The 26011-nt window shown below is 36.7% G+C and overlaps 1 protein-coding gene across 1 annotated transcript in view; it reads left to right on the forward strand.

Moving 5' to 3' along the window:
* Positions 1-26011, forward strand: part of ARHGAP19 (Rho GTPase activating protein 19) — a 54550-nt gene that overhangs the window by 16529 nt on the left and 12010 nt on the right. Inside the window, exons 2-8 of the mRNA XM_060034373.1 lie at positions 4263-4528; positions 5840-5920; positions 7704-7913; positions 10118-10344; positions 12061-12147; positions 23194-23259; positions 24518-24709. Coding sequence (XP_059890356.1) covers positions 4263-4528; positions 5840-5920; positions 7704-7913; positions 10118-10344; positions 12061-12147; positions 23194-23259; positions 24518-24709 — 1129 coding nt within the window. The remainder of the gene's footprint in view (positions 1-4262; positions 4529-5839; positions 5921-7703; positions 7914-10117; positions 10345-12060; positions 12148-23193; positions 23260-24517; positions 24710-26011) is intronic.

Here is a 26011-nt window from a genome sequence, read left to right on the forward strand (position 1 = left end):
AACCAAATTCGGTAATATATAAAAATGATAATACATTATTATAATATTGGGTTTATTCTAGAAATGCCCAGCTGGTTTAACATTAATCATTCATTCACTACATAAACAAAATAAAGGAGAAAAATTATATGATTGTCAAAAAATTTTGATGAAATTAAGCACAGACTCATGATAATAAATAAATAACCCTTAGCAAACTAAGAATAAGAAGATATCACCTGAATCTGATAGTTTATGCCAAAATGATGGGTGGGGAAAAATGCCATTTTTCAATTTTCTTTACCCTGATAACTTCTAAAGTTAAGATTCTGTTCATGTTTATTAGTCATTTAGACCCCTCTTCTATGAATTACTTGGTTATATCTTTTGACAAATTTTTTTTTCAGTTTATGGCTTGTCTTTTATTATTACTTTTAAAGTTTTACATTTATTTGTTATTTATTTATTTATTATGAATGGGTAGTATGTTCACGAGTCAAAAATCCAGAAAATACAAAAAAGCATACAGTGAAAAGTTTCTCTCCCACTCCTGTTCTTTCATCCAGTTCCTCTCTCCAGAGGCACTGTGACTTCATTTTTTGAGAACTTTGTTTATAATGTTATTTGTTGAACAGACATTTAAAATTTTAATGTAGTTAAATGTTTCAATCTTTTCTTTGTGGATTGTGCATTTTATGTCATGTTTAAGAAGTCTTTTTTCTGCCTCATTAATTTATTCTTTTTAAAGTTTGACTTTTTTGGAAGGGAATCTAAACAAGAATGTATATATGTACATGTATAACTGGTTCACTTTGCTGTACAGTAGAAACTAACACAACATTGTAAAGCAACTATATTCCAATAAAAATAAAAAAAATTGGCTTTTCATATTTGGATCTTTATTCTGTCTGGAATTTATTTTTTGTGTATGACGTGAGGTAGGGATCACCCTTCCTTTTATATTATAAAACTGCTTGTCCTTATTACTGTTTATATTGTGTGATTGTTTTGTCTAATACAACTTTCAGTGTGATGGGAGACTACGCTTGCGTTTCATCTATGTGTTGGCAAATACAATTCACTTGGTCCAGTTTTTAATTTCTGTTTTGTTCCTACTTGCAGATGAGTGCTTAGAGTCCTAATAAGTACTGCCTTTCAGGCCCCATAATGTGCCCTTGTGTCCGCTAACATGTCTGGAATTTGTGTAGGCTGTGATGGGGCAGGGAAAGGAGGGTTTCTTTGTTACAACGAACAAGGAGAAAGCTTTTTTCCTGTCTCTTCGATTTACCAATGCCTCATCAGAAGCTTTCAGCATTTATGTAAGAAATTAATTTTTTTCTTAAACTTGAGCAAACTTAGAGTTTGTTTTAAAATTAGATACTGTAGAGGAGGAAGTTGTTTTTGCTTAAAAATAGTATTTTTCTTTTTCTTTAGCCCTTCTCTTAAGTTCTTGACCATGTTCTGTGATATTCTCAGCTTTATATTGTGGTACTATGTATTCCATGGAAAGAGATTAGCGGACTTTGTGATATGGGGATAATTTAAAAACATAACCTACTATATCTGTCTTTTCCATCTCTTATCTTCCATTTTACTTCCTTTTTTTAACCACTTCTCTCCCTTACTTTTTGTCTTACCACATGCTCCACTCAGAAAAAGTGAAGGAGAGGAAAAAAAAAGAACTAGGTTAAAGAAGTTAAAGTGAGACAAAACAAAAGTGAATGATTATGGGAAGGAAGGGGAGAAAAAGCAGAAGGGGAAAAGAAACTGAGATTGCTTGTTTGTTACTTGTGTATTAGGACTCCTAAGGTGTCTCTTTCTTGTATTCCTTGTGAATAGGTAGGGGCAACCTTGAACTTATTTATTCTCCTACCTATTCTACCTATTTCGGAGGGAGCAGACTGCAAGGTAGAAAGGATTCTGTTGAGAAACGATGTAGTAGGGTTTTGTGCCTTCGGCTCCTTTCTACTTGTCTATTTGATCCAGTTTAGTGCCTGAAGGTCAACTGTGATATAAGTTTTGCAATCTCAACTGAGTCTTACTCTGGATATTAATAAACTAAAGATCTGGAGGTTATATGTATGTATGTGTTTCTACTTTAAGAATATAATGGATGCTATTCATGTACATTTATATGTTAGAATTAATTTGATCTGGATTCTGTTTTTCAGAATTAAAAGGGATGTGACATCCATAAAAGCTTAGATCTGATAAATTTTAAGACTCTTTTTGGTGCTAACCCATTTCATGATTTTCTGGCTCTCTCAGTAGAGTAGTAATTTCTCATTGGCAGTGATTATAAGTAATAGTTGTCTATTGACTCATTTCTTGACTGAAATAAGCTGACATTAAAAAAAAAAAGGCTTTGTCAATGCTTAGGATGAAATTGCTTTTGATTTTATTTGGCTTGTATTATAATCATTTGCCAATGATTATACAGGGAAAATTATACAGGAATTTATACAGGAAAAATAACCTTAGTGTATAAAAAGGTTGAGGAAACAGCATTTTAAGTTCTCTTTCTTTAATGACTTTTTGGCTTGAAAATACACATTCATAATTTTTATGTAAATTCTTATGTTATCATTTTAGAGAAAAGAAATTTAGTAGCCACCAACTGAAGATTTGGGCTGTTGAATAAAATTATGTAATAACTTTTCAGGGAAGTAGAGATGAACTTTGAAATTTACCCATGCCTTGTTTTCATTATACCATGTTAAAAGTGATCCATGTAGGACTTCCCTGGCGGTGCAGTGGTTAAGACTCTGTGCTTCCACTGCAGGGGAGCTAAGATCCCACATGCCATGTGGTGTGGCCAGAAAAAAAGAAGTTCCATGTAGTATTGGCAAAGTGTGTTAAAGATTAGTTATATTTAATGTTTAGAGATATCATTTTTCCTGGAACAGTGCTTTGGTACCTAGGGTGTTGTGGAAACTTTTAAGTTGTGATTGTTTTTATTGTGGGAATGTTTGATTGAGTCAGGTGGATTTCAGCTTTGTCTGACAGATGTGATGACTTGTCCTTTCTGGCTTGTGTTACATTTACTCATTGGTTGTATAATAGATGGCTGTTTATATAATGAAAATTAGAATAAGCCATTAGAGATGATTGATAATGGATACAAACAAGTGGTGATGTGTCTGCTACAAGAGATGGAATAATACAGTTCTTATATGTAACATGTTAAAATTAGAAAACAATAGGGAAGAAAATATTTCTGGGAGTCAGAGGAGCTTTGCTAGAAGTATAGCCCAAATAATTTAGGAGTGGAAAACCAGCTATGATCAAGGGCCAACAGAACATATCTGCTGAGTATTACTCAGTGATAGAAGAGTAAAATTAGAAGCAAAATACAGAATTTTTTTAAGTGCCTTAGAGAGGAAGAACCTGTCTGAGCAAAGTTTGGACTTAGACGATGGGCCAAAGCCATCCAGAATGAAGGATTTTAAAATAAAACCCATTTCTGAACCTTGGCAAGGCTGAATTAATATCTATTTTATGTACCTGTAAGTGCCTTCCATTCTAGTGAAGGCTTTTTGGTTATGAGGAACAGAATCCAAAGCGCCTGGCTCAGTTGAAGGGGACTGATTATAAGGAAACACCTGCCTGTGTAGGGACCCAGGAACCAAAGAACCCTAAGGGTAGAGTAAATGTTTTCAAAATGTCTACTATACTGTTTAGATATAGTTTTAGCTCTTCAGTAGTCTCATGCTCACTGTCACATGGTTTCTGTGGCATTTGCGACTAGCCTGTGTTACTGTCAGCAGTTAATCACTGGATGGAAAATACCATACAGTGCTGGCTATACTCCCAGGAAGGCCTTAATTTAATGATTACCCATTGCTGTGTTAGGGGGAACAGCTGCAGTTCTGATGTTTTACAAGAATTTAATGGTAATTGTTTAGGGTTTGACTGTTTTAATAAGGAAAGTGGTCTATGTGACTGCCAGTTCTAATATACTCTTAGACTCAGGAGGCTGTAAGGATCTCTATCTTCTTGCAGTGAATGCCTAAAATTAAGAGGCAAATTCAGGTCATATCATAGAGGCTGTTTGGTGTCTTTTCTTTAAACTAAAATTCTAAGGTGGATATAACCTAAACAGCAACAAGCCCAAATTGTCTTCTTTTATGCAGTCAGCAGATTGGGGATTAGGTTTTCAAAAGACCAGTCTGTAGGTTATATATATGCCCACAGAAAGAATGAATAATTGTATGGTCGAGAGGGAATGCGAAACCCATATTAAAAATGATCCCCCCAAAGATTCTTCTGTTTCATGTTTTCAGAGATGCCATCTGCAATTTTGTTATCTGCAATGACTCTTCCCTTCGAAGTCAGCCCATTATCTTCAATCCTGACTTTTTTGTGGAGAAACTCCGACATGAGAAACCTGAGGTGTTCACCGAGTTGGTGGTCAGCAATATCACAAGGCTCATCGACTTGCCTGGAACTGAGTTGGCTCAGCTGATGGGAGAAGTGGACCTTAAGTTGCCTGGTGGGGCCGGCCCGGCATCAGGATTCTTCCGGTCTCTAATGTCTCTCAAGAGAAAGGGTAGGAGATGTATCTGTGAAGGGGGCAGGTCTCAGCTGCTCCCTGGGCTTCATTCTGAACATCTGCATGTTCATGGAGGAGTTGCTATTATTATAAAGCACTTTTTGTCATTTTTCATTTATATGAGTAGTAAAACCTTAAGTAATATTAATAAAAATTATAAAAACTGTCTAGATAAATTAAAGCATATATATCAGTCCCCAAGACATAACATGATTAGTTTAGGTAGTTATCAGGGGCACCTTGATTTTCATGCCCTATTAATACTATACTAAAATAATATTAAAGATACAAAGTTTCACAGCTGGTGAGTACAGTAAAGAAAGTTTGAACATTTTTTTATTGCAGTAGTTCTCAAATGTTTTCATTCCATGGAATGCTTTGATAAGGCAAATACCTATGAATCACCCAAAAAAAGCCTTCTCAGAAATAAGTTATTAGTGATATATATAATAAATTATGACTATTAACACTGCTTTTGATAAGATGTTAAAGAGGTACTATTTTGTTTTTTAATTTTTTTTAATTAATTTATTTTTTAAAATAAATTTATTTTTTATTTTTGGCTGTGTTGGGTCTTCGTTGCTGTGCGCTGGCTTTCTCTAGTTGCGGTGACCGGGGGCTACTCTTTGTTGCGGTGCGCAGGCTTCTCATTGCGGTGGCTTTTCTTGTTGCGGAGCACGGGCTCTAAGCGCGCAGGCTTCAGTAGTTGTGGCACGTGGGCTCAGTAGTTGCGGCTTGCGGGCTCTAGAGCTCAGGCTTAGTAGTTGTGGCACATGGGCTTAGTTGCTCCACGGCATGTGGGATCTTCCCGGACCAGGGCTCGAACCCATGTCCCTTGCATTGGCAGGCAGATTCTTAACCACTGAACCACCAAGGAAGCCCCTGTTTTTTTAAATATTAGGAAATCCTGAGGGCAGCAAAAAAAGTTTAAACATTATAACAGATCAGACCCTATACCAACTCTAGTGGATAATCTATCATGCTCTGACAATCATGGGTCTAAGTTCTATTTTTTGTTTGTTTTTAAATTACATATCAATATTCTAGGTATTGCTACTTAAATAAGAAGATGGTCTTTGCCTTCAAGGAACCTACCATCTAAGATTAAACTCGCAGAGAGTTGATTGAGAGTTTTCTGATTACATTTTCTGGTACACTTCCAACTTTAAGGTTTTTGTTTACTGACCCTGTGAAAATACTTGCTAAACTGTAACATAATATACTTGAGGGGTATGTTGCTTTTAAGTATGCTGATTTTGTACTATTTGTGGAAAATATAGCCTTGTTCTATTGTATGGTTTTTTTCAGAAAAAGGAGTAATATTTGGATCCCCACTGACAGAGGAAGGCATTGCCCGTATATACCAACTGATTGAATATCTACACAAAAGTAAGACTACTTGAAATTTTGTCATTCTTTGTTAATGAAGAATTGTCAGTTTTCTACTGGGAGCTAACATCCTTGATTTAGCAATTGTTAGGTGACAATTAACCATCAACAAAGACACTAATCAATGATAATTTCAGGTGGTATGTTTCTAAATATATTTCCTTTTAAATTTCATCTCATATATTGATTTGTTTTATACTCTCAAAGATATATATACATTAGATAGTGTCTATGAAATCACAATTTCCCCTTGACTGAAAGAGACATTTCTTCTGTAAAAATACGTTGCTCCTTTATAACATTTACTCCAAGGAGCATAATTTATTGCCAAAGATACTTTTCATCTCTAGAATTCTCTGATTAAAATACACTCTTCACTTAATTCCTTTTTCATTTTTTTAGTAGTCATACTGGTTATGTCATTGCTCTAAGTGTTTGGCAGAGCTGAGTGTATATGAAATGTGTGGCTTTATGTGATGTCTTGATAAATTTGACACTAACACTTATTTATGTCTTATTCTATATGGGACATTGTGCTAGGAGCTAGAGCAGAGGTTGCAAACTGACAGCCTAAGAGTTTAAGTCATCTATATTCATATTTTGTTTGTTTGGCAAAGGATTAAATTAAAAATAAAATAAGTTGTCAGTCTTTTAAAATGGAAACAGTCCAGGTTTTCAACTTCTTTGGATAATAGGAAATAATAGGAAGATCTAGCATCCTTGGGCCCTGTTGCCACTTGGACACAGTCAGCTGGAGCACAGGTAGGTGCTCCTCAGTTTGCTAGGGTTCCTGTTCATTCATTTACTGTTACCAGCCTGGCGTTGTAGGCATTTGAACTTGGACCCCTGAATTAGGGGGTTATACAAAGAAATATGGACCTAAGCTGAAAACATAACTCTCGTGCTTCTTCCAGGTCAAACCAAAACAATATGTCTCATCTTTTTTATCCCCTTAGATTAGCTTAAAATATAGGTGGGAGGGAAGAATCGTTTAGTTGGGATGACCCTGAGCTTCTGGGAATCTCTTAGACTGAAAGGTGATCTGATAGGTTAGAGTTTTAATTCCTGGGGCAGCACAGAGACTCTAGATTCATTTTAGGCTGGGAAACTGTTTTACAGGAGCAATGAACCCCCACAGATGAACTTGGCCCCTCCAGCAAAGTCTGAGATGACCCACGGGAAGGGGCCTTCAGGGAGATTTGGCTTTCTTCCAACTTATTTTTCAAGCCCATTCTGACTATTAAGGTTAAATTCAGGGAGTGAGGAGGGATAAATTAGGAGTTTGGGATTAACAATATACACACTACTATATACAAAATAGATAACCAACAAGGACCTACTGTATAGCACAGGGAACTATACCCAATATCTTGTAATAACCTATAATGGAAAGAATCTAAACAAGAATATATATATCTATCTATCTTACTTTGCTGTACACCTAAAACTAACACAACACTGTAAATCAACTATATTTCAACAGAAAATTAAAAAAAAAAAAAGGTTAAATTCAGTTTCGAGGTGTGCCTCAGGAGGTTCAGTGACTCCTGGGTGGACCACGTCTCAGTCTGGGAGATCTCTGGGTGCTCAGGGATGTTCAGATATGTTTCCTCAGGGGCCAGTAGGTTCTAAACTAATCTGGGAAGAAAGACAAAAACGTCCTTCAAGTTCTTTGTAAAGGGTCTTTCAAGTATAAAGTGGTCTTTTAGATGACTTATTTTAATCATAATTCCTCTTTTTATTTCCTTTTTCATGTCGTCTGTTTCTCTTCCATGCTGAACAGACTTGAGAGTAGAGGGTTTGTTTAGAGTACCAGGGAATAGTGTCCGACAGCAGATTTTAAGGGATGCTCTCAATAATGGAACTGATATCGACTTGGAATCAGGGGAGTTTCACTCAAATGATGTTGCTACCTTGCTGAAGATGTTTCTAGGAGAGTTACCTGAGCCCCTGCTGACACATAAACATTTTCATGCACACCTCAAAATTGCTGGTGAGTATAGGAGGTGAGAAAGAGATGTGAATACATTTCTTTCAATTTAGTAAAGTCATCTGGAATATTCTGTTGTTTGTAACCCACAGCAGTGCTTCTGTTAATATTGTTTGACTTCATGATATTTCTGGGCTCTCTGAATACTCATAAGCATTGGCTAGTTATGGTTGATTTGGTCAAAATTTTTTTTTGTGGAATAAACTTCTTTGAAGATAAAGTCTGGGTTTTACCTATTTTTGTATTCCTGATGGATCCTAGCATTGTGCTGTGAACATTTTAGTTGCTTAATTTATGTATGCTTTTCACTGGATTGATTGACACACCCAAATCAATTACCCAAATCAGTAGTCACAGTTTTGTATATTTGCCTTAGTTTGAGGCTTTTGCTAAGTATTAATATGCCTCAGTTGAGATCATCTCTACTCTTGGAAATTTGCTTCCTATAAATAATTTTACTTGTTTTCTAAATAGGCAATACATTCACATGAATTAAAATTCAAAAGGTTCAAAGAGTATACAGTGAAAAGCCTCTTCCCCACCCCTGTTCCCAGCACTCAGTTTTTCTTCCGAGAGGGAACCAATGCTATTGATTTCTAATGTATCCTTACAGAGATATTTTAGACACTTACAAACACCTACATATATTCTTTTTCTTTCTTTTTATGTAATGGTAGGGTGTTATACACATGGTTCTGTGGTTTGCTTTTTTCATTTACTGTGTTTTGGAGAATGCTCCATTTTCAGCTCATAAATAGTTTCCTCTTTCTCCTTTGTGCTTGTGTTATTCATTCTTAAATTGCACAGCTGTTATGCTGCAATAGGCTCTAAGTGCACACAGCATCCACATCCATACTATATTTACTTAGTTTTCTACCCTTGAGTCTTTTACTCTTGCTTCTAATTTTAAGAAAATAAATAGAAAATTTTTTTCTTTTGAATAATTTTTACTACTTAAAATAAAAACCGAGTTTTGAATTTCTAAAATCTAATAAGATTAGATTTTTTTTTAGCACTTTCAGGAACAGTTTAGATGATACAAATGAGAAAATATTACTAGAGTGTTACATAACTTTACAGTTATTTTGGGGGAGAAATAAAGTTGTTGGATATTTGAAAAAGATATGGGAAATATTGATAAGTTCTTTTTATAAGGGTTAACATGAAGAATGCTTGTTCTGTTTGCTTTCCTGTTGAGTTTATTTAGTGCAGTATCTGAAACCGCCCCTCCACCACCCCATGATTCACTGTTCTTTGATATCATACTGAGGTGTGGCACAGGTGTATCGTTTGGTACCCCTTGCTGATAACTGGGAGGGATTTTTGTTTTCAATTTCGTATTAACAGGGGACAGTTTCTAGAAATATTATCTGCCTTTCCTACACCTGGAATTATTTTTGAAGTTAAACAGTTTCAACAACACGTTGTTATCATTTTCAGGTCTATATGAATTATACCCAAATGGTTTTCAGTGTCTTTTGAAATTCTGATTATCTAGGGGACTGTTTTTATTGATAACCTGTGTAGCTTGTTAGGGGAGAAACAATGATTCTGACTCCATAAGGAGCTGCCTGGATCATCCTGTTATCAGGGCATAATTCACTCTCATATTTTTTTAGCAGTAAAATATCTTGGTGAGGAAATGTGAAGGGGTGGCATTATTAAAGATATGTGTGGACATGTTTTCATTTCTCTTGAGTATATACCTAGGAATGGGATTGCTAAGTCATATGGTAACTCTATGTTTAACTTTTTGAGGAACTGCCAAACAGTTTTCCAAAGTGATCACACCATTTTACATTCCCACCAGCAGTGTAGGAGAGTTTAATTTTCTCAGCATTCTTGGCAACACTTGTTATAGTCTTTTTGACTATAGCCACACCTCTGGTTATGAAGCAGTATCTCATTTTGGTTTTGATTTACATTTCTCTGATAGCTAATGATACTGAGTATACAAATGCTTACTGGCCACTTGTATGTCTTCTTTGGAGGAATGTTTATTTAAGTCTTTTGCCCATTTTTGATGGGGTTTTTCTCTTTTAATTATTGAGTTGTATTGACATTATTTTGTTATATTTTGCTATAATCTCTATTTATGCTTGATTCTTTTTTTTTCTTTCTTTGATTATAATAAATAGTAGGAGCATTGATTTTTTTTCTTGCTTGTATTTTCTCCCTCCTTTGCAATCACCTCTTTTGTCCTCAAGATTTGATGCAGTTTGATGATAAAGGAAACAAGACCAATGTACCAGATAAAGAGCGGCAAATTGAGGCTCTTCAGTTGCTATTCCTCATTCTCCCTCCACCCAATCGTAACTTGCTGAAGTTATTGCTTGATCTCCTGTACCAGACAGCAAAGAAACAAGACAAGAATAAGATGTCTGCCTATAACCTTGCCCTTATGTTTGCGCCCCATGTCTTGTGGCCAAAAAATGTAAGTGTTGAGGGAAAAAGGAAAGACTGCTTGGTTTTCTTGGGCTGGCCCTCGTCCTATGGCTGTACCTTGGTGAGGTTATCAAGGGCCCAAGGTCTAGTCTTCAGCTTTACAAGGCTAGGAACTTCCTTTATTAGTTCATTTAAGAGTTATTAAACCTGAGGGGGCCAATTCCTGTTAATCTTGCTTATAAATTATAAGTCAATCTCTTGACAAACCTGATTAGCAATTTATTAGTGGAAATTCTTAGAGGAAAATATAGCTACTAAATAAACTAGAATACTGATTTTGGCTGGTCAATGTAAATTCCTTCTTAACATGAAAGCCTTCTTGGGAAATCAAATTGATTTCTGAAGATTGAATGGTATAAATTTAGAATAGAGCTGTATGATCTTACAGGATAGTGTCACTGAGCTTTTAGATAAGATGACACAGAGAGCAAACCTGCCTTGTTGTAGCTTTTCTATATCCTATAGATGTACTCTCCTTAAATAAAGCTGAATATGCTTCTTATTACTGAGACCATGCCCTTCTTAGTGACTTACACGAGAAGTGCATTATCTAAAGGCTTTTGAACTAATTCTTGGCCTGGAAGCACGTAGCTTCATATTCCTGTCCATTCATAAAATAGGTTTTACTGTATGATGGAATTAGAGTCAGGATAACTGGGTTGGAAGCTGCAAACCCCTGTTAACTGTGTCCTTTCCTCTTTCTGTGCGTAGGCTCCTCCTCTTTAAGCTGGGCATAATAGCACCTTTTCCACTTACTTGACAGGATTGTTGGGAAGATAATAGAAATAGATGGGATATAGTGACTTATAAAAGATTTTGGGGATTATAGGAAATGAGAAAAGGAAGGTAAAGGAGAGAGGTTGTGTAAGATGTTTTGCCTAACAAGCAACTAGTGAAAAAATAATATAAAGCTCTGGGCCAGGAAGAGCTTCTGCCCAGAGAAAGGTTGATGAAGGGGAGGTGTGTGAGAAGAAAAAGACACACCAACATTTGTCCATGTTAAGGAGATAAAGCCTCGTAGTGAAAGAATTTTAGAACGAGCTCACTGAGACTGAAAAGGAGTAAGTGATCTGTGACTGTAAAGAGAAGCATTGACTGTAAAGAGAAGCCTGTGAAAGAGGTCTTAGTATAAGCAAACATTAAGTAACAAAGATACATGTTGAGGATGCGGGCTTTGGTATAGTAGATATGCTGAAGTGCTTAAAAAAAAGGCAGAGGAAACAAGAGAAGGTAATCAGTGACCATGTGACTGTGTTTTTAAGAAACAGATGTCACCTCTGGTATCAATTAGTAGTGACAGTTCTCTTTCGTCTTTGGAGAAACTGTAGTTTCTCTAGAGAGCAATGTCCTTGGTGATTGTTACAGATTCTATTCTTCTTTCCCCTTTTCCCAGGGTAGATCTTCTTTAGTAACTCTGCATGTATGTCTGATTATCAGGCAGAATTAGGAAATGAAGATTGGTTCTCAAGGATTTCCTGATCACTTCAGGGACACGTGGTTCTTCCTAGATTATATCATCTCTAGTGGAAACCTGCTGAACCAAAAAACCTTTCCAGAATTAAATGTTGTATTAGAGTCAGCTTTCTTGGAGATAGAAACTATCGTATGTTTGAAAGAATTAGCTTACTGATAAGTAAATGGGAGTATCTGCCTTCTACCTCCCAGCTTTTCATCTCCCTTTTTTGGTTTCTTTTGCTCTGAATAGGTCACTGCAAATGACCTTCAAGAGAATATCACAAAGTTAAACAATGGGATGACTTTTATGATTAAACACTCTCAGAAACTTTTTAAGGTAGGTAATGAATGGGATTTGGACAAGGAGGATGGAACACGGTGGGATCCTGAGAGGGCTATTAAGATGACTAGATAAGAAAGGCCCTGACTGGAACTGGAAACCAGATCGGACAGTGGTAAAACTCAGAGGGAACAACTAAGGTGGGGAAGAATATGGAGGTACCTAGAAGCTGAGTAGGGCTCTGCCCCCTGGGCAATTGGCTCCATGCCCGAGTCATCCTTCCTTTTTCATGAAAGACAGCAGATGTTGGAAGCAGAGTACTTTTATCCTGTCTGCTTCCAGCCAGTAGAATTTTGACAGCCTCCTTTCATCTTGTATTTATTGTCCTTTTTAATGCAAACATGTCTGTCAACATGATTTTCTCAATAATTTAGTGGGTCTCTGTGGATTTTAGTGGGATTCACTCAGAAGATAAATTTAAAGATAAACCCATCTCTTTCTTGGACTCTTGCTGAGAAGGCTGAGGGACAATACCTTTAAGCTTCCTGGAGGCCCTCTGGTTGGATTGAGAGTATCTGGTAGGCATACCTTTTACTCTTTGAAAGGGCCCTTTGTGTAACTGAATATTCTGACCTTTTAATGTTTCTAAGATTTTTAGCAAAAAGTTGCATAGTCACATCCTTGGCCTTTTCTTTAGAGTATACTTTCCTGATGGTGAATTTCTTAATTTTAGCATCTTTTGCCATCTGGAAAGGCTGAGAATTTTTTTTTTTTTTTTTTTTTTTTGCGGTATGTGGGCCTTTCACTGTTGTGGCCTCTCCCGTTGCAGAGCACAGGCTCCGGACCCGTAGGCTCAGCAGCCATGGCTCACGGGCCTAGCCGCTCCGCGGCATGTGGGATCTTCCCGTACCGGGGCACGAACCCATGTCCCCTGCATCGGCAGGCAGACTCTCAACCACTGCGCCACCAGGGAAGCCCAAGGCTGAGAATTTTTAAGACCACTCAGTTCTGGTTCTTTTTTTGTCTTTCTTCAATTAAAAAAAAGAAAAATGTGGTAAAATACATATGACAACATTTACTATATGTGTACAGGCCAGTGGCATTAATTACATTCATATTATTATGTAAACCATCACCACCATCCATCGCCAGAACTCTTTTCATCTTGCAAAACTGAAACGCTATACCCATTAAACATAACTCCCCATTCATCCCTCCCCCTTGGCCCTGGCAACCACCATTCTACTTTCTGTCTGTACGATTTTGACCACTTTAAGTATGTCATAAAAGTGGAATCAATCAATTTTAGTGATTGGCTTATTTCCTTTAGCATAATGTCTTCAAGGTTCATCTATGTTGTAGCATTTGTCAGGATTTCCTTCCTTTTTAAGGCTGACATTTCATTCACTGTATATACCACATTTTGCTTATCCATTCATCTGTTGAGGACACTTGGGTTCCCTCCACATTTAGTGCTTGTGAATAATGCTTCTCTGAACATGGACATACAATATGTCTTCTAGACTCTGTTTTTAATTCTTTTGGGTATATAGTTGGCTCTCTGTATCTGTGGGTTCCCCATCCACAGATTCAACCAATGGCAGATTAAAAATATTTGGAAAAAAAATTCTAGAAAGTTCCAAAAAGCAAAACTTGAATTTGCTGCACACCAGCAACTATTTATATATCACTTACATTGTATTTATAACTATTTACATAGCATTTGCATTGTATTAGGTATTATAAGTAATCTACATATGATTTAAAGTATACAGGAAGATGTGTATAGGTTATATGCAGATACTGTGCCATTTTATATAAGGGACTTGAGTATCTGTGGATTTTGGTATCCATGGGGAAATCCTGGAACCAGTAACCTTGGATCCTCAGGTATGACTCTATACCCAGAAGTGGAATTGCTGGATCATATGGTAATTCTAACAGAACTGCCATACTGTTTTCCATAGTTGCTATAATGCTTACATTTTACCGTCTCACCAACAAGGCACAAGGGTTCCCATTACTTTGCATCCTCACCAACACTTGTTACTTTGTTTTGGGAATTTTTTTGATTATAGCTGTGTTAATGGTTGTGAGGTGGTAACTCATTGTAGTTTCAATTTGCATTTTCCTAATGATTAGTGATGTGATGTTGAACATCTTTTCATGTGCTTGTTGCTTATCTGCGTATCTTCTTTGGAGAAATGTCTATTCAAGTCCTTTGCCCATTTTTTTTTGGCTGCACCATGCGGCTTGTGGGATCTTAGTTCCCTGACCAGGGATTGAACCCAGGCCACAGCAGTGAAAGCACCAAGTCCTAACCACTGGACCAGCAGGGAATTCCCACCCATGTTTGAATTGGGTTGTTTGCTTTTTTGTTATTGAGTTGCAGGTGTTCTTTATATATTCTAGATATTAATCCCTTATCAGATTTATGATGTGCAAGTATTTCCTCCCATTCTGTGGATTGCCTTTTACTCTGTTGATAGTGTCTTGCTGCACAAAATTTAAAAATTTTTATGAAGTCCCATTTGTCTATTTTTTTCTTTTGTTGCCTGTGCTTTTGGTGTCATATGCAAGAAATCATTGCCAAATCCAATGCTGTGAAGGCTTTGCCCTTTACTTTCTTTTAAGAGTTTTATTGTTTTACATCTTACATTTATCTATTCTGGGTAATTTTTGTATATGGTATTAGGTAGTGGTCCAACTTCATCCTTTTGCATGTGGATATCCAGTTTTACCAACATCATTTGTTGAAAAAACTGTCCTTTCCCCATTGAATAGTCTTGCCAATCTTGTTGAAAATTCGTATATTTGAGGGTTTATCTCTGGACTCTATTCTATTCAGTTGGTCTATATGTTTATCTTTATGCCAGTACCATACTGTTTTGATTACTGTAGCTTTGTAGTAAGTTTTGAAATAAGGAAATGTGAGTCTTCTAGCATTGTTCTTTTTCAAGATTGTTTTAGCTATTGGGGGTCCCTTGAGATTTCATATGAATTTTAGGATGGATTTTTCTATTTCCTTTTTTTTTAATATATAAATTTATTTATATATTTATTTATTTTTGGCTGCGTTGGGTCTTTGTTGCTGTGCGTGGGCTTTCTCTAGTTGCAGCAAGCGGGGGCTACTCTTGGTTGCAGTGCGTGGGCTTCTCATTGCGGTGGCTTCTCTTGTTGCGGAGCACAGGCTCTAGGTGCTTGGGCTTCAGTAGTTGTGACATGTGGGCTCCATAGTTGTGGCTTGCGGGCTCTAGAGCGCAGGCTCAGTAGTTTTGGTGCATGGTCTTAGTTGCTCCACAGCATGTGGGATCTTCCGGGACCAGGGCTCAAACCTGTGTCCCCTGCATTGGCAGGCGGATTCTTAACTATTGTGCCACCAGGGATGTCCCGATTTTTCTATTTCTACAAAAACTGTCGTTGGGATTTTGATAGGGATTGCAGTAGATTATTTTGGGTAGTATTGACATTTTAACAGTGTTAAGTCTTCCAATCCATGAACAGGGGATGTCTTTCCATTTATTTATGTTGACTTTAATTTTTTTCGTTAATGTTTTGTAGTTTTCATTGTACAAATCTTTCATCTCCTTGGTTAAGTTAATTCCTAAGTATTTTATTCTTTTTGATGCTATTGTAAATGTAATTGTTTTCTTAATTTCCTTTTTGGATTGTTCATTGTTAGTGTATAGAAATACAACTGATTTTTGTGTGTTGACTTTGTATCCTGCTACTTTGCTGAATTTGTTTATCAGTTCTAACAATTTTTCTTTGAAATCTTTAGAGTTTTCTATATATAACATCATATCATCTATGAACAGAGATAATGTTACTCCTTTCCAATTTGGCTCTCTTTTATTTCTTTTTCTTGCCTAGTTGCTCTGGCTAGTTTTGGTTCCTTTTTGTTTAACATAGTTTTTCCTTCAATTTGTCTCTCTTCTTACTTTATAGTAGCTTGATTCTGCAAGGCCAACAGGAGAGTCTCTCTAGTATGTTCTAACAAGATTCAGATGAAGATATATTTTATATATATCTTATATATAATACATATTTTATATATATAATGTATTATAAATGTATATATCATAATTTAATCACAGTTATGCCATCCCATCACTTTAGCATATTATATAACCTGATCATCACAGGAGCAACATTCAGTCACCAATATTCTGTTGGTTAGAAACAAGTCACAAGTCCATTCACACTCAGGAAGAGGGAATTATGCAGAATGTGAACATGGAGGCCACCGTAGGATTTACCCACTACAGGATGGCAAGTGATCCAAAGTCCAGAGTTTAGAAATGACAGATCAGAATCTTTGATTTAGTAGGCTGTAAAACAAAGGGTCAGGGCTTAGGTGCCGAAGTCAAAGATTATGGTCAATTAGAAGTCAAGATCTAGGTAAGTGAATTAGAGCAGTAGACATAGGACAACAGGAGAAAGAATGGTTTTTAATGATGAACAAAGATCTTTCAAGCCAGTTCTTTATATACTTCTCATTTAGGGGAAGAGCTAGTTCCAAAGCATGGATTTATAGGAATAAGTTGAGAGGAGTTGTGTGTACGGAGAGTGCAATTAACTGACAGTAGTTGTGAATCAAGATGGGGAATTTCTAGGTGCAGTTCCTAATAGAACTCTCCTTCTGTTGCGTTCTCTTGTTACCACTGATATGAGATTAACTTTTCATAGCCCACCACTCACAAGTTGAAAGAGAGGTGGGTTCTCAGAGATCTCATTGAATCTCATGGTTTCTAACTTTTCCACCTTCTGATCTCTTTACCTGTAGAGCCCATTCTCTCTTGCTCATTGTCCAGTACAATTCAAATATGCAATGAAGTTGTACTTCACTGTGAAGGATTTTTTTAAAGTGACTTAAAACAACACAAATTTGTTATCTTACAGTTCTGTAGGTCAGAAGTCTGACATGAGTCTCACTGGGCTAAAATTAAGGTGTTGGCAGGGATGCAATCCTTTCTGGATGTTCTAGGGGAAAATCCGTTTACTTGCCTTTTCCAACTTCTAGAGGTTGATCTAGAAGTTGGATCATAGTCCTTGGATCATAGTCCCCTTGGATCCTAGTCCCCTACCTCCATCTTCAAGGCTAGCAATGTTGTGTCTTTCTGATCCTTCTTCCATAGTGATGTTTCCTTCTAACCACAGCTGGGAAAGGTTCTCTGCTTGTAAGGACCCATGTGATTATAGTGGACCTGCCTGGATAGCCTAGGATACTATCCCCATTGCAAGGTCTTTAACTTAATCACACCAGCAAAGTCCCTTTTACTATGTCAGATAACATATCACTGTGGAGGATCTTGAGAATACAGATTGTACAAACCTTAGAGATAAAACATGAGTACAGTCTCCTAGATGTAATTTGGCTTGGTACAAGTTCTAATTATTAGATTCTTTCAGACATTCTCTATTTTTTACTCTTCCTTTCTCTTCCATAGATCCCTCTTTTAGCTCCTCAATCCTTGGGGTTTTGATTCTTATTTGCTATTTACCTTTGTTTCCAGGCTAGTGTGAGCACTCTTTGAGCCTCTGTTTATCTCTAAAGGAGACAAAGAATGTCTTTTTTTTTTTTTTTTTGAGATTTATTTTAGTCTCAGGACTTTTCTCTTTGGATTTGAGTCAGAACCATTGTCCTTGTGGGCATCTGCTTCACCACTTTGGCTGAGTAGGTTCTTCCCTGAGCTGTTCCTGGATGAAAAATGGTTGATTGTTCTGTGTGCTCTATACTTATTCTCAGGTCCTACTTTACCCCAGATTTGTTCTTCTTGTGCTTTGTTGTCTTCCTTTTTATTTTAATAAATTAAAAAAAAATTATTCATTTATTTACTTAGGCTGCGCCGGGTCTTAGTTACGGCACTCAGGATCTTCGTTGCCGCGTGTGGGATCTTTTAGTTGCGGCATGCGGGCTTCTTAGTTGTGGTGTGTGGGCTTCTTAGTTGTAGCATGCGGACTCTTAGTTGCGGCATGCATGCAGGATCTAGTTCCCTGACCAGGGATCCAACCTGGGCCCCCTGCATTGGGAGCGTGGAGTCTTACCCACTGGACCACCAGGGAAGTCCCTTTGTTGTCTTTTTCTTGTTCTCAGGTTTCCTTGGGTGGACAGTTTACCTCCTAATCCTCAGATTCTATGTTGCCTCATTCTGTGTTCTTTGAATTTTTTTTCTCTAAAATTATTCCTAACTATTTATAGTTCTATCTTCTACTGTTATCAGTCCATCTGACCTAGTCTGGTTTTCTCTCTTTTCAATAGGAGTCACCACATCTTTTCCTAGGGAATTATGACGTATATATAGTTGAGGCCAATTCCCATTTTATCTGGGAAGTCCTATGAACTGTAAAATACCTTGGACCCTCAGATTTTCATTTAAACCTGTCTGCTTCTGGCTCCCTTTCTGAGTATCCCTTCAGCTCATAGTATCTTTTTGGGGCAGAGGTTTGTTTTTTTTTTTTTTTAAATGAAGTTATAGAATAGGTGATGTGGGCTGTCATATTCTTGTTTGGAGGAAATTTCCTTTGGCTCTGCTTTATAATTTACCAAGGTAAAAATTAAACTATAGATAGCATAATGTCTTTGTCATGAGACTCTTTTTTGAAAACTTCTTTGTGAAGTTTTTCAAATATAGAGAAAAGTTGAAAGAGTGAAACAGATAACTCTCAGATTCAACAAATGTCACCATTTGCCATATTTGCTTTATCTCTCTCTCTCTCTCTCTATATATATATATATATATTTTTTTTTTTTTAAATTAATTAATTAATTGATTGATTGATTTTTGGCTGCGTTGGGTCTTTGTTGCTACGTGCAGGCTTTCTTTAGCTGCGGCGAGCGGGGACTGCTTCTCATTGCTGTGCGTGGGCTCCTCATTGCAGTGGCTTCTCTTGTTGCAGAACATGGGCTCCAGGCACGCGGGCTCAGTAGTTGCTGCTCACAGGCTCTAGAGTGTAGGCTCAGTAGTTGTGGCGCACAGGCTTAGTTGCTCTATGGCATGTGGGATCCTCCCGGGCCAGGGCTCAAACACGTGCCCCTGTGTCAGCAGGCGGATTCTTAACCACTGCACCACCAGGGAAGTCCTCTATATATTCATGCTTTTTTTTTTTTTTTTTTGCCTGAACCACTGATATCATGATATTTTGTCCTTTAATACTTAAGCATGCATCTCCTAAGAATACGAATATTCTCCTAATAGTCACAGTATTGTTATCACATCTAAGAAGATTTACAAGAATTTCATATCAGCTAATATTCAGTTCATATTTAAATTCCCCAGTTGTCCTAAGAATGTATTTCATACCTGCTTTTTTAAAAAACGTAAACTTGGACTTCCCTGGTGGCGCAGTGGTTAAGAATCCACCCGCCAATGCAGGGGACACGGGTTTGAGCCCTGGTCCAGTAAGATCCCACATGCTGCAGAGTAACTAAGCCCGTGCACCACAACTACTGAGTCTGCATTCTAGAGCCTGCGAGCCATAACTACTGAGCCTGTGTGCCACAATTACTGAAGCCCGCGCACCTAGAGCCCGTGCTCCGCAACAAGAGAAGCCATAGCATTGAGAAGCCCACTCACTGCAACAAAAAGTAGCCGCCACTCGCCGCAACTAGAGAAAGCCCACACGCCGCAACTAGAGAAAGCCTGTGCACAGCAACAAAGACCCAATGCAGCCAAAATAAATAAATAAATTTATTTAAAAATATATAAAAAACATAAACTTGACATATATACACTACCAAATGTAAAATAGATAGCTAGTGGGAAGCAGCCGCATAGCCCAGGGAGATCAGCTCAGTGCCTTGTGACTACCTAGAGGGGTGGGATAGGGAGGGTGGGAGGGAGATGCAAGAGGGAGGAGATATGGGGATATATGGGTACATATAGCTGATTTACTTTGTTGTACAACAGAAACTAACACACCATTGTGAAGCAATTATGTTCCAATAAAGATGTAAAAAACCAAAACAAAACATAAACCGATCAAGGCTTATGTGTTGCTTTCGATTGTTATATCACTTTTAATCTGGAATAATTACTACCCTTTATCTTCATGTCATTGATTTGTTGAAGCATTCAGGCCTATTGTAGAATATTCCACATTTTAAATTTGTCTTACTGTTTTTTCAAGGTTATTTAACCTGTTCCTTCATCCCTTTCTATGTAGTTCCTATAAACCACAAGTTAGTTTTAGAGGCTTGATTAGATTCAGGTTAAGCATTTTTGGCAAAGATTCATAGGTGATGTTTGTATACATCATATTGCATCATATTAGGAGGCACAGAATGTAGATTGTCTTACTCTCAGTAATGCTAATTTTGCTACTTGTCACATCTCTCAATTATAAAGGTACATTTTCCCCTTTGCAAGTAGTAAGTAACCTGCAGGGCAATTAACTAATATAATGGTTTAGCATCCACTGATAATCCTGCTGGACAGTATAACTATATTGTGTATCACAAAACAGTGATTTTCTAATTATATTATTAATCTTTATTAGCTGACTTTCTTCTTTGGAGAAGAGCTTTCCTTCTCTCTCTTGGTCTCTTTTATTATGAGTCTCTGTAGACCCATGGATTTTTAGTTATTCAAAGTGTTAGTCAATTTCAGTTGTTAATTTTGATTTTCAAATTGTACCAAATTTGGCCTGTGATAGCCCTTGTAAGCAGCTTCCTGCTGTGTCTTTTTGACAGGACTCCATTAGTCTTTGAGTGTTTCCATCCTGGCATAAATGTCCCCACCTTACTTTATACTTGCTCTGCCCTGGGCCTGGAATCAATTATTTTCTTCAGGGAGCCCTAATTTCTTCCACTGACACTGGGTATACGTACTGATTGTTTCTTGGGTGTCATTGCTTCTAGGCTCTTTGAGGGCAAGGAATAGAATTAAAATTTTTTTAAAAAGAAATCATTAGTTCATATTAGTATTTCCAATTCAGATTTTTTTTAAATTTTTTAAATAATATTGTTATTCATTTATTTTAAGCTCAAAATAATTACATACCATTTGTGAAGAGAAAGTACATGTGCTTAGGCTAGTAGCAATGACTATGTTTCTCTCATCTATATTTGACACTAGGCTGAGTGGAAAGAGATAAGGGATAGCTTAAGAGACTTGACAGCAGGACTCTGATTTTCAAGACATTAACAGGATTTGTTGACATAGTTTTGAAGGTTTTTTAAAAAAATATATTGGTCAGATCTATTCAGAAGTTCCAGGCTGTGAATTAGGTATGTACTGGCTATTCCACTGAATTTTAGGTATTTACATGGATTTTGTTGATGGAGACAGTAGTTTTAGATACATTTTCAATCTTTATAAGGGTTTCTTTTTTTCCCTCTATTTGAGACATCCTAAAAACTAATTTCATATCTTCCTCAAAGTAAAATAGAGGATTAAAATAGTTGTTCAGAGGATTTTTTTTTACATGTTTATTGGAGTATAATTTAACACTACAGAGCTTTTTCTTGACTTCTTTTACTTTATATTTGTATAAATGTAAATTTTTACATTGTAAATTCCAGATTTTAATAGCATTTATATATGTTAGTTGCTTTATCCTACAATATAATAAATTAATTTCAAAATAATAGAACTATTACTACTAACAATAAACTTCTGTAAATCTGTTGATGGAAGTTTAGGATTTCCTTACAGTTCCTTTTCCCTTGAATATATCTCACTAAGGTTGTATAGTCAGAATACAGTTTTCAAAAGTTAGGTGAAATAATTCCTTTCTCTGTGCTTATGTTATCATTTAAAAAAACATATTTATTTACTTATTTGGCTGTGCCAGATCTTAGTTATGACATGCGGGATCTTTAGTTGCAGCATGCGAGATCTTTAATTGCGGCATGCGAACTCTTAGTTTCGGCATGTGGGATCTAGTTTGCTGACCAGGGATTGAACCTGGCCCCCTGCATTGGGAGCATGGCGTCTTAGCCACTGGACCACCAGGGAAGTCCCTTTTTTTTTTTTTCAATTTGATACACAGATATATTTTTTTGTTGTTGTTGTACAGGTTTAGTGTTTGCCTCTTTTCCTTTTGGATTTAATTTTATTTTTTGAACCTCTGGTATATTTATATGGTTAAAAAGTCAAAACTACACAAAAAGGTATATTTAGAGAAATTTCAGTCCTTTCCCTAACCATTTTCATTGTTTTATGGTTTATTCTCTTAGTGTTTTCTTTGTGTTTCTTTTTGTAAAAACAAATTATTGTGTATATGTGTGTATATTTTTATTTCCTCTTCTTCCTTACACAAGTGCTTTATACACTGCTCTGTAACTTTTCTCACTCAACAGCAGATCCTGGAAATCACTCATATCAGTTCGTAAAGTGTTTCTTCCCTCCCTCCCTTCTCTCATTTTTAATAACTGCATAGTACTGTGTTGTATGGATGTATAAAAGTTTATTTAACCATCCTCCTATTAATAGACATTTCGGTTGTGTCTAATATTTTGATTAATCTTATGCAAGTATGTTTTTTATTTCTGGAGTAATATCTTCAGGATAGATTTTCAGAAGTGAAATTTCTGGTTTAAAGGGTAAATGAAAATGTAATTTTTTTAGATGCTGCCAAATTCTCTTTCATAGTGGTTGCATTATTTACACTTCTACTAGGACTGTGTCAGGATGCTTATCACAGGATTCCGGGTAATATACCAATAAGCTAAATTCCTCCTTGTCTGTTGTTACTCCATAGTAATTCTAAATGGTATTTTCTATACAGTGATTCTAAAATGTGATTTAGGGACCACTTGAAATTTGTGAGGATTTGGGGGTAGTTTCTGTCAAATATAAACATTACTACAAATGTCTGTTGTGGCTTATTTGAAAAAATCATATATATACACACACATATGCCATATATGATTTTTAAAACTACAGTAGTGTCTTGTCACAGTTTTCCTGTTGGATTTGTTGAGCTATCTTTTTGGTGGCAAGAAAAAGGAAACTATGAAATAGGGTATTTTGAGGATCTTTTGTTTTTCCAGAGTAATCTGCCAGTCAGATCATTTTAAGAACCCCTGTCCTTATGACCTGAAAGAATTTTAGATTCTGCTAACCATTTGTTCTTGTTTTTCTTTTATATCCTGCCCAGGCTCCTGCTTATATTCGGGAATGTGCCAGATTGAACTATTTGGGTTCTAGAACGCAAGCATCAAAGGTAAGAATAGGAAATTGCTCTTAGCCCAAACAAGGAGAGAGCTAGTTAATATTAGTGGAGTTTTTTTTTTTTTTTTTTTTTTTGCGGTACGCGGGCCTCTCACTGTTGTGGCCTCTGCTGTTGTGGAGCACAGGCTCCGGACGTGCAGGCTCAGAGGCCATGGCTCATGGGCCTAGCTGCTCCGCGGCATGTGGGATCTTCCCGGATTGGGGCACTAACCCATGTCCCCTGCATCGGCAGGCGGACTGTCAACCACTGCGCCACCAGGGAAGCCCAAATTAGTGGAGTTTTAAAACAAAGTATGAAATCAAAGTAAAGACATAAGAAAATAAAATGTGTTATAGTTGAAAAAAACAGTCTGTAAATAGCAAATGTATTAAATATTTTTAGTTATGAAATTACAGTTTTATGTAATACATTCTTTCAAGTTTGGTGGTAAGGTAACACTCTGAAATGTCTAGAAGACTTGAGACCTTATGAGCTTTAGAAAGCAAATGTGTGATGCTTATTAACAAGATTACATGATTATTGAGTTTTAAAAGTGAGAAGTTTAAAAAAACGTCACAAGCACTTTTTGATGATTGTTTTTTTAGTCTGTCTTGATTAGAAACTTAAGCTGTCATCTTATGCTTTTTTTTCGGCTCCTGTTGGTTTCTACCTCTCATTCAGCAAATATTTGGTGTGACCAGGAAAACAGGATTTTATTTCAGCTAGTTTAACTGGAGTATGGTTTTTCTTAGAGAGTTGTTTTTGTTCCTCTACCACTGCTGTGTAGTTATCACATATTGTCATTTGAGCACCAGCCAAGAACCAGTGTACTTGGTCTCTAAGATGGGTCTGTCACGTTAGTATCTAGATGATTTTTTAGATGATTTTAAACTTATAGCTTAACTTCAATTTCTTCTTCAATGAAATGGGAGTAATATACTTTCACTGCTTAACTCATAGGATACCAATGAAAATTATGTGAGATTAAAGGATGCTCTGAAAACTGGCCTATTATATAAATATAATTTTTGGTAGCAATATTCTAAATGAATTTAGGTTTTCTGGGCAGGTCATGGAAGTGGGCTGTTGATATAGTCTATAATTGTAGGTTTCTCTTTATCTGATGATAGTGTTTAGATTTTTCTCGTTCCTACATGTAAGAGTATACCATGTTTCCCACATCTCCCCTTTTTTTGTTCCAGTGTGGTGGGAATCTGGAAACAAACCTGGCAGGATATATTAATTCACTTTTCTTTTAAATTTTCCATAGGATGATCTTGATCTGATAGCTTCATGTCATACCAGCTCCTTCCAAGTGACAAGATCTCAGAAATGGAACCAGCGAGATTCCTGCCTTCATCAGGAGGAGACCCAGCAGCGTACGGGAGAGGCACTAAGAGAATTGTTCCAACATGTTCACAATATGCCAGAGTCGGCAAAGAAGAAACAGCTTATCAGACAGGTGCCGAAGGCAGGGAGACAGTGACGGGGCTTTAGGAATGTGATTTTTGCTTGTAGAATCACTAGGGAATATTATTAAGAATTTCATTTAATTTTTGTCTCTTACTGGTCCAAGCTTTGGTTTAGCCAAGAAAGCGAACTTGTCTATGGAACCTCAGTGGTGATCTCTGTACTATTGCCCCACTAGAGAAAGGGGTGGAGGCTCTTGGATTTCTAGAGTAAGCAGAAGGATCCAATGTGGTTAGTTTCTCTAATTTGGTCATGTATGACATTTATACCCTTCATATTTTCTTGGCAAAGAACTTAATATTGCTGAATTTCAATTTTCTTGTTTGTAAAATGGTAATTGGAATGCCCATGTTTCATGGTTGTAAAGATTAGAAAGAATCTATGTAAAGTGGCTGCCATAGCAGAGAAAAAGTGGTAGTTCTTACTAGTGACATTGTTTGCAGTTAGAAAACACTAAATCAAGGGCCTAGTGTGATACTAGAAATAGGAATTCTAGTGGCTGAGTTTGTTTTTTTTGGAGCTATGGGAGCAAAATTAGGTCTCTCATTTGCTATCTTGAGACTCAAAGTATAGCTTGAGTAAATATTGATGACTTGGTTAGTTTCTTTCTCAGGAAAATTATTTTGTCTCAGCCCCTCTTGAATTTTAGCTAAACAGGCAAAGTCAGCCTCTTTACTTCTTATTCGACTGGAAACTTCTTGAGGGATGTCTGTGTTTTTATTTATTTTTTTATATCTAACCTCAAGCATGGGGCCAGACAGAAACAAGTGCTTAGAAATGTTGAACTGAGCTGTTCTTAACAATTGACAAAGTCCTTTAAGAGAAATTTTCTGTCACTCTCTTTGTTTTGTTTTTTTAATATTTATTTATTTAGGCTGCACTGGGTCTTAGTTGCAGCATGTGGGCTTCTTAGTTGCGGCATGCATGTGGGATCTAGTTCCCCGACCAGGGATTGAACCTGGGCCCCCTGCATTGGGAGCATGGAGTCTTACCCACTGGACCACCAGGGAATTCCCTTTGTCACTCTCTTTAAAGTTATTTTGAGATCTAGCAAACTGTGCTATGACTGGAATTTTAGAGGGTGTTGGCCAAGTAGTATTACAGATTTAAAGCAGTGTAGTGATTTAATTCTTGGTAGAAACTAAGCCAGTAATTCAGGTAGGACAGGTGTAAATGACTTCCCTCATCAAGAACACTGAGGGTTAAAGATTATACAAAGGAAAAAACATTAGTTTTGCTCTTTTTAGAAAAATAGGAAATTATAGAGAAGGATTAAAAGAAAATAAATCACTCA

The sequence above is a fragment of the Delphinus delphis genome, chromosome 16 (genome assembly GCF_949987515.2).
Source record: "Delphinus delphis chromosome 16, mDelDel1.2, whole genome shotgun sequence".
NCBI classification, from domain to species: domain Eukaryota; kingdom Metazoa; phylum Chordata; class Mammalia; order Artiodactyla; family Delphinidae; genus Delphinus; species Delphinus delphis.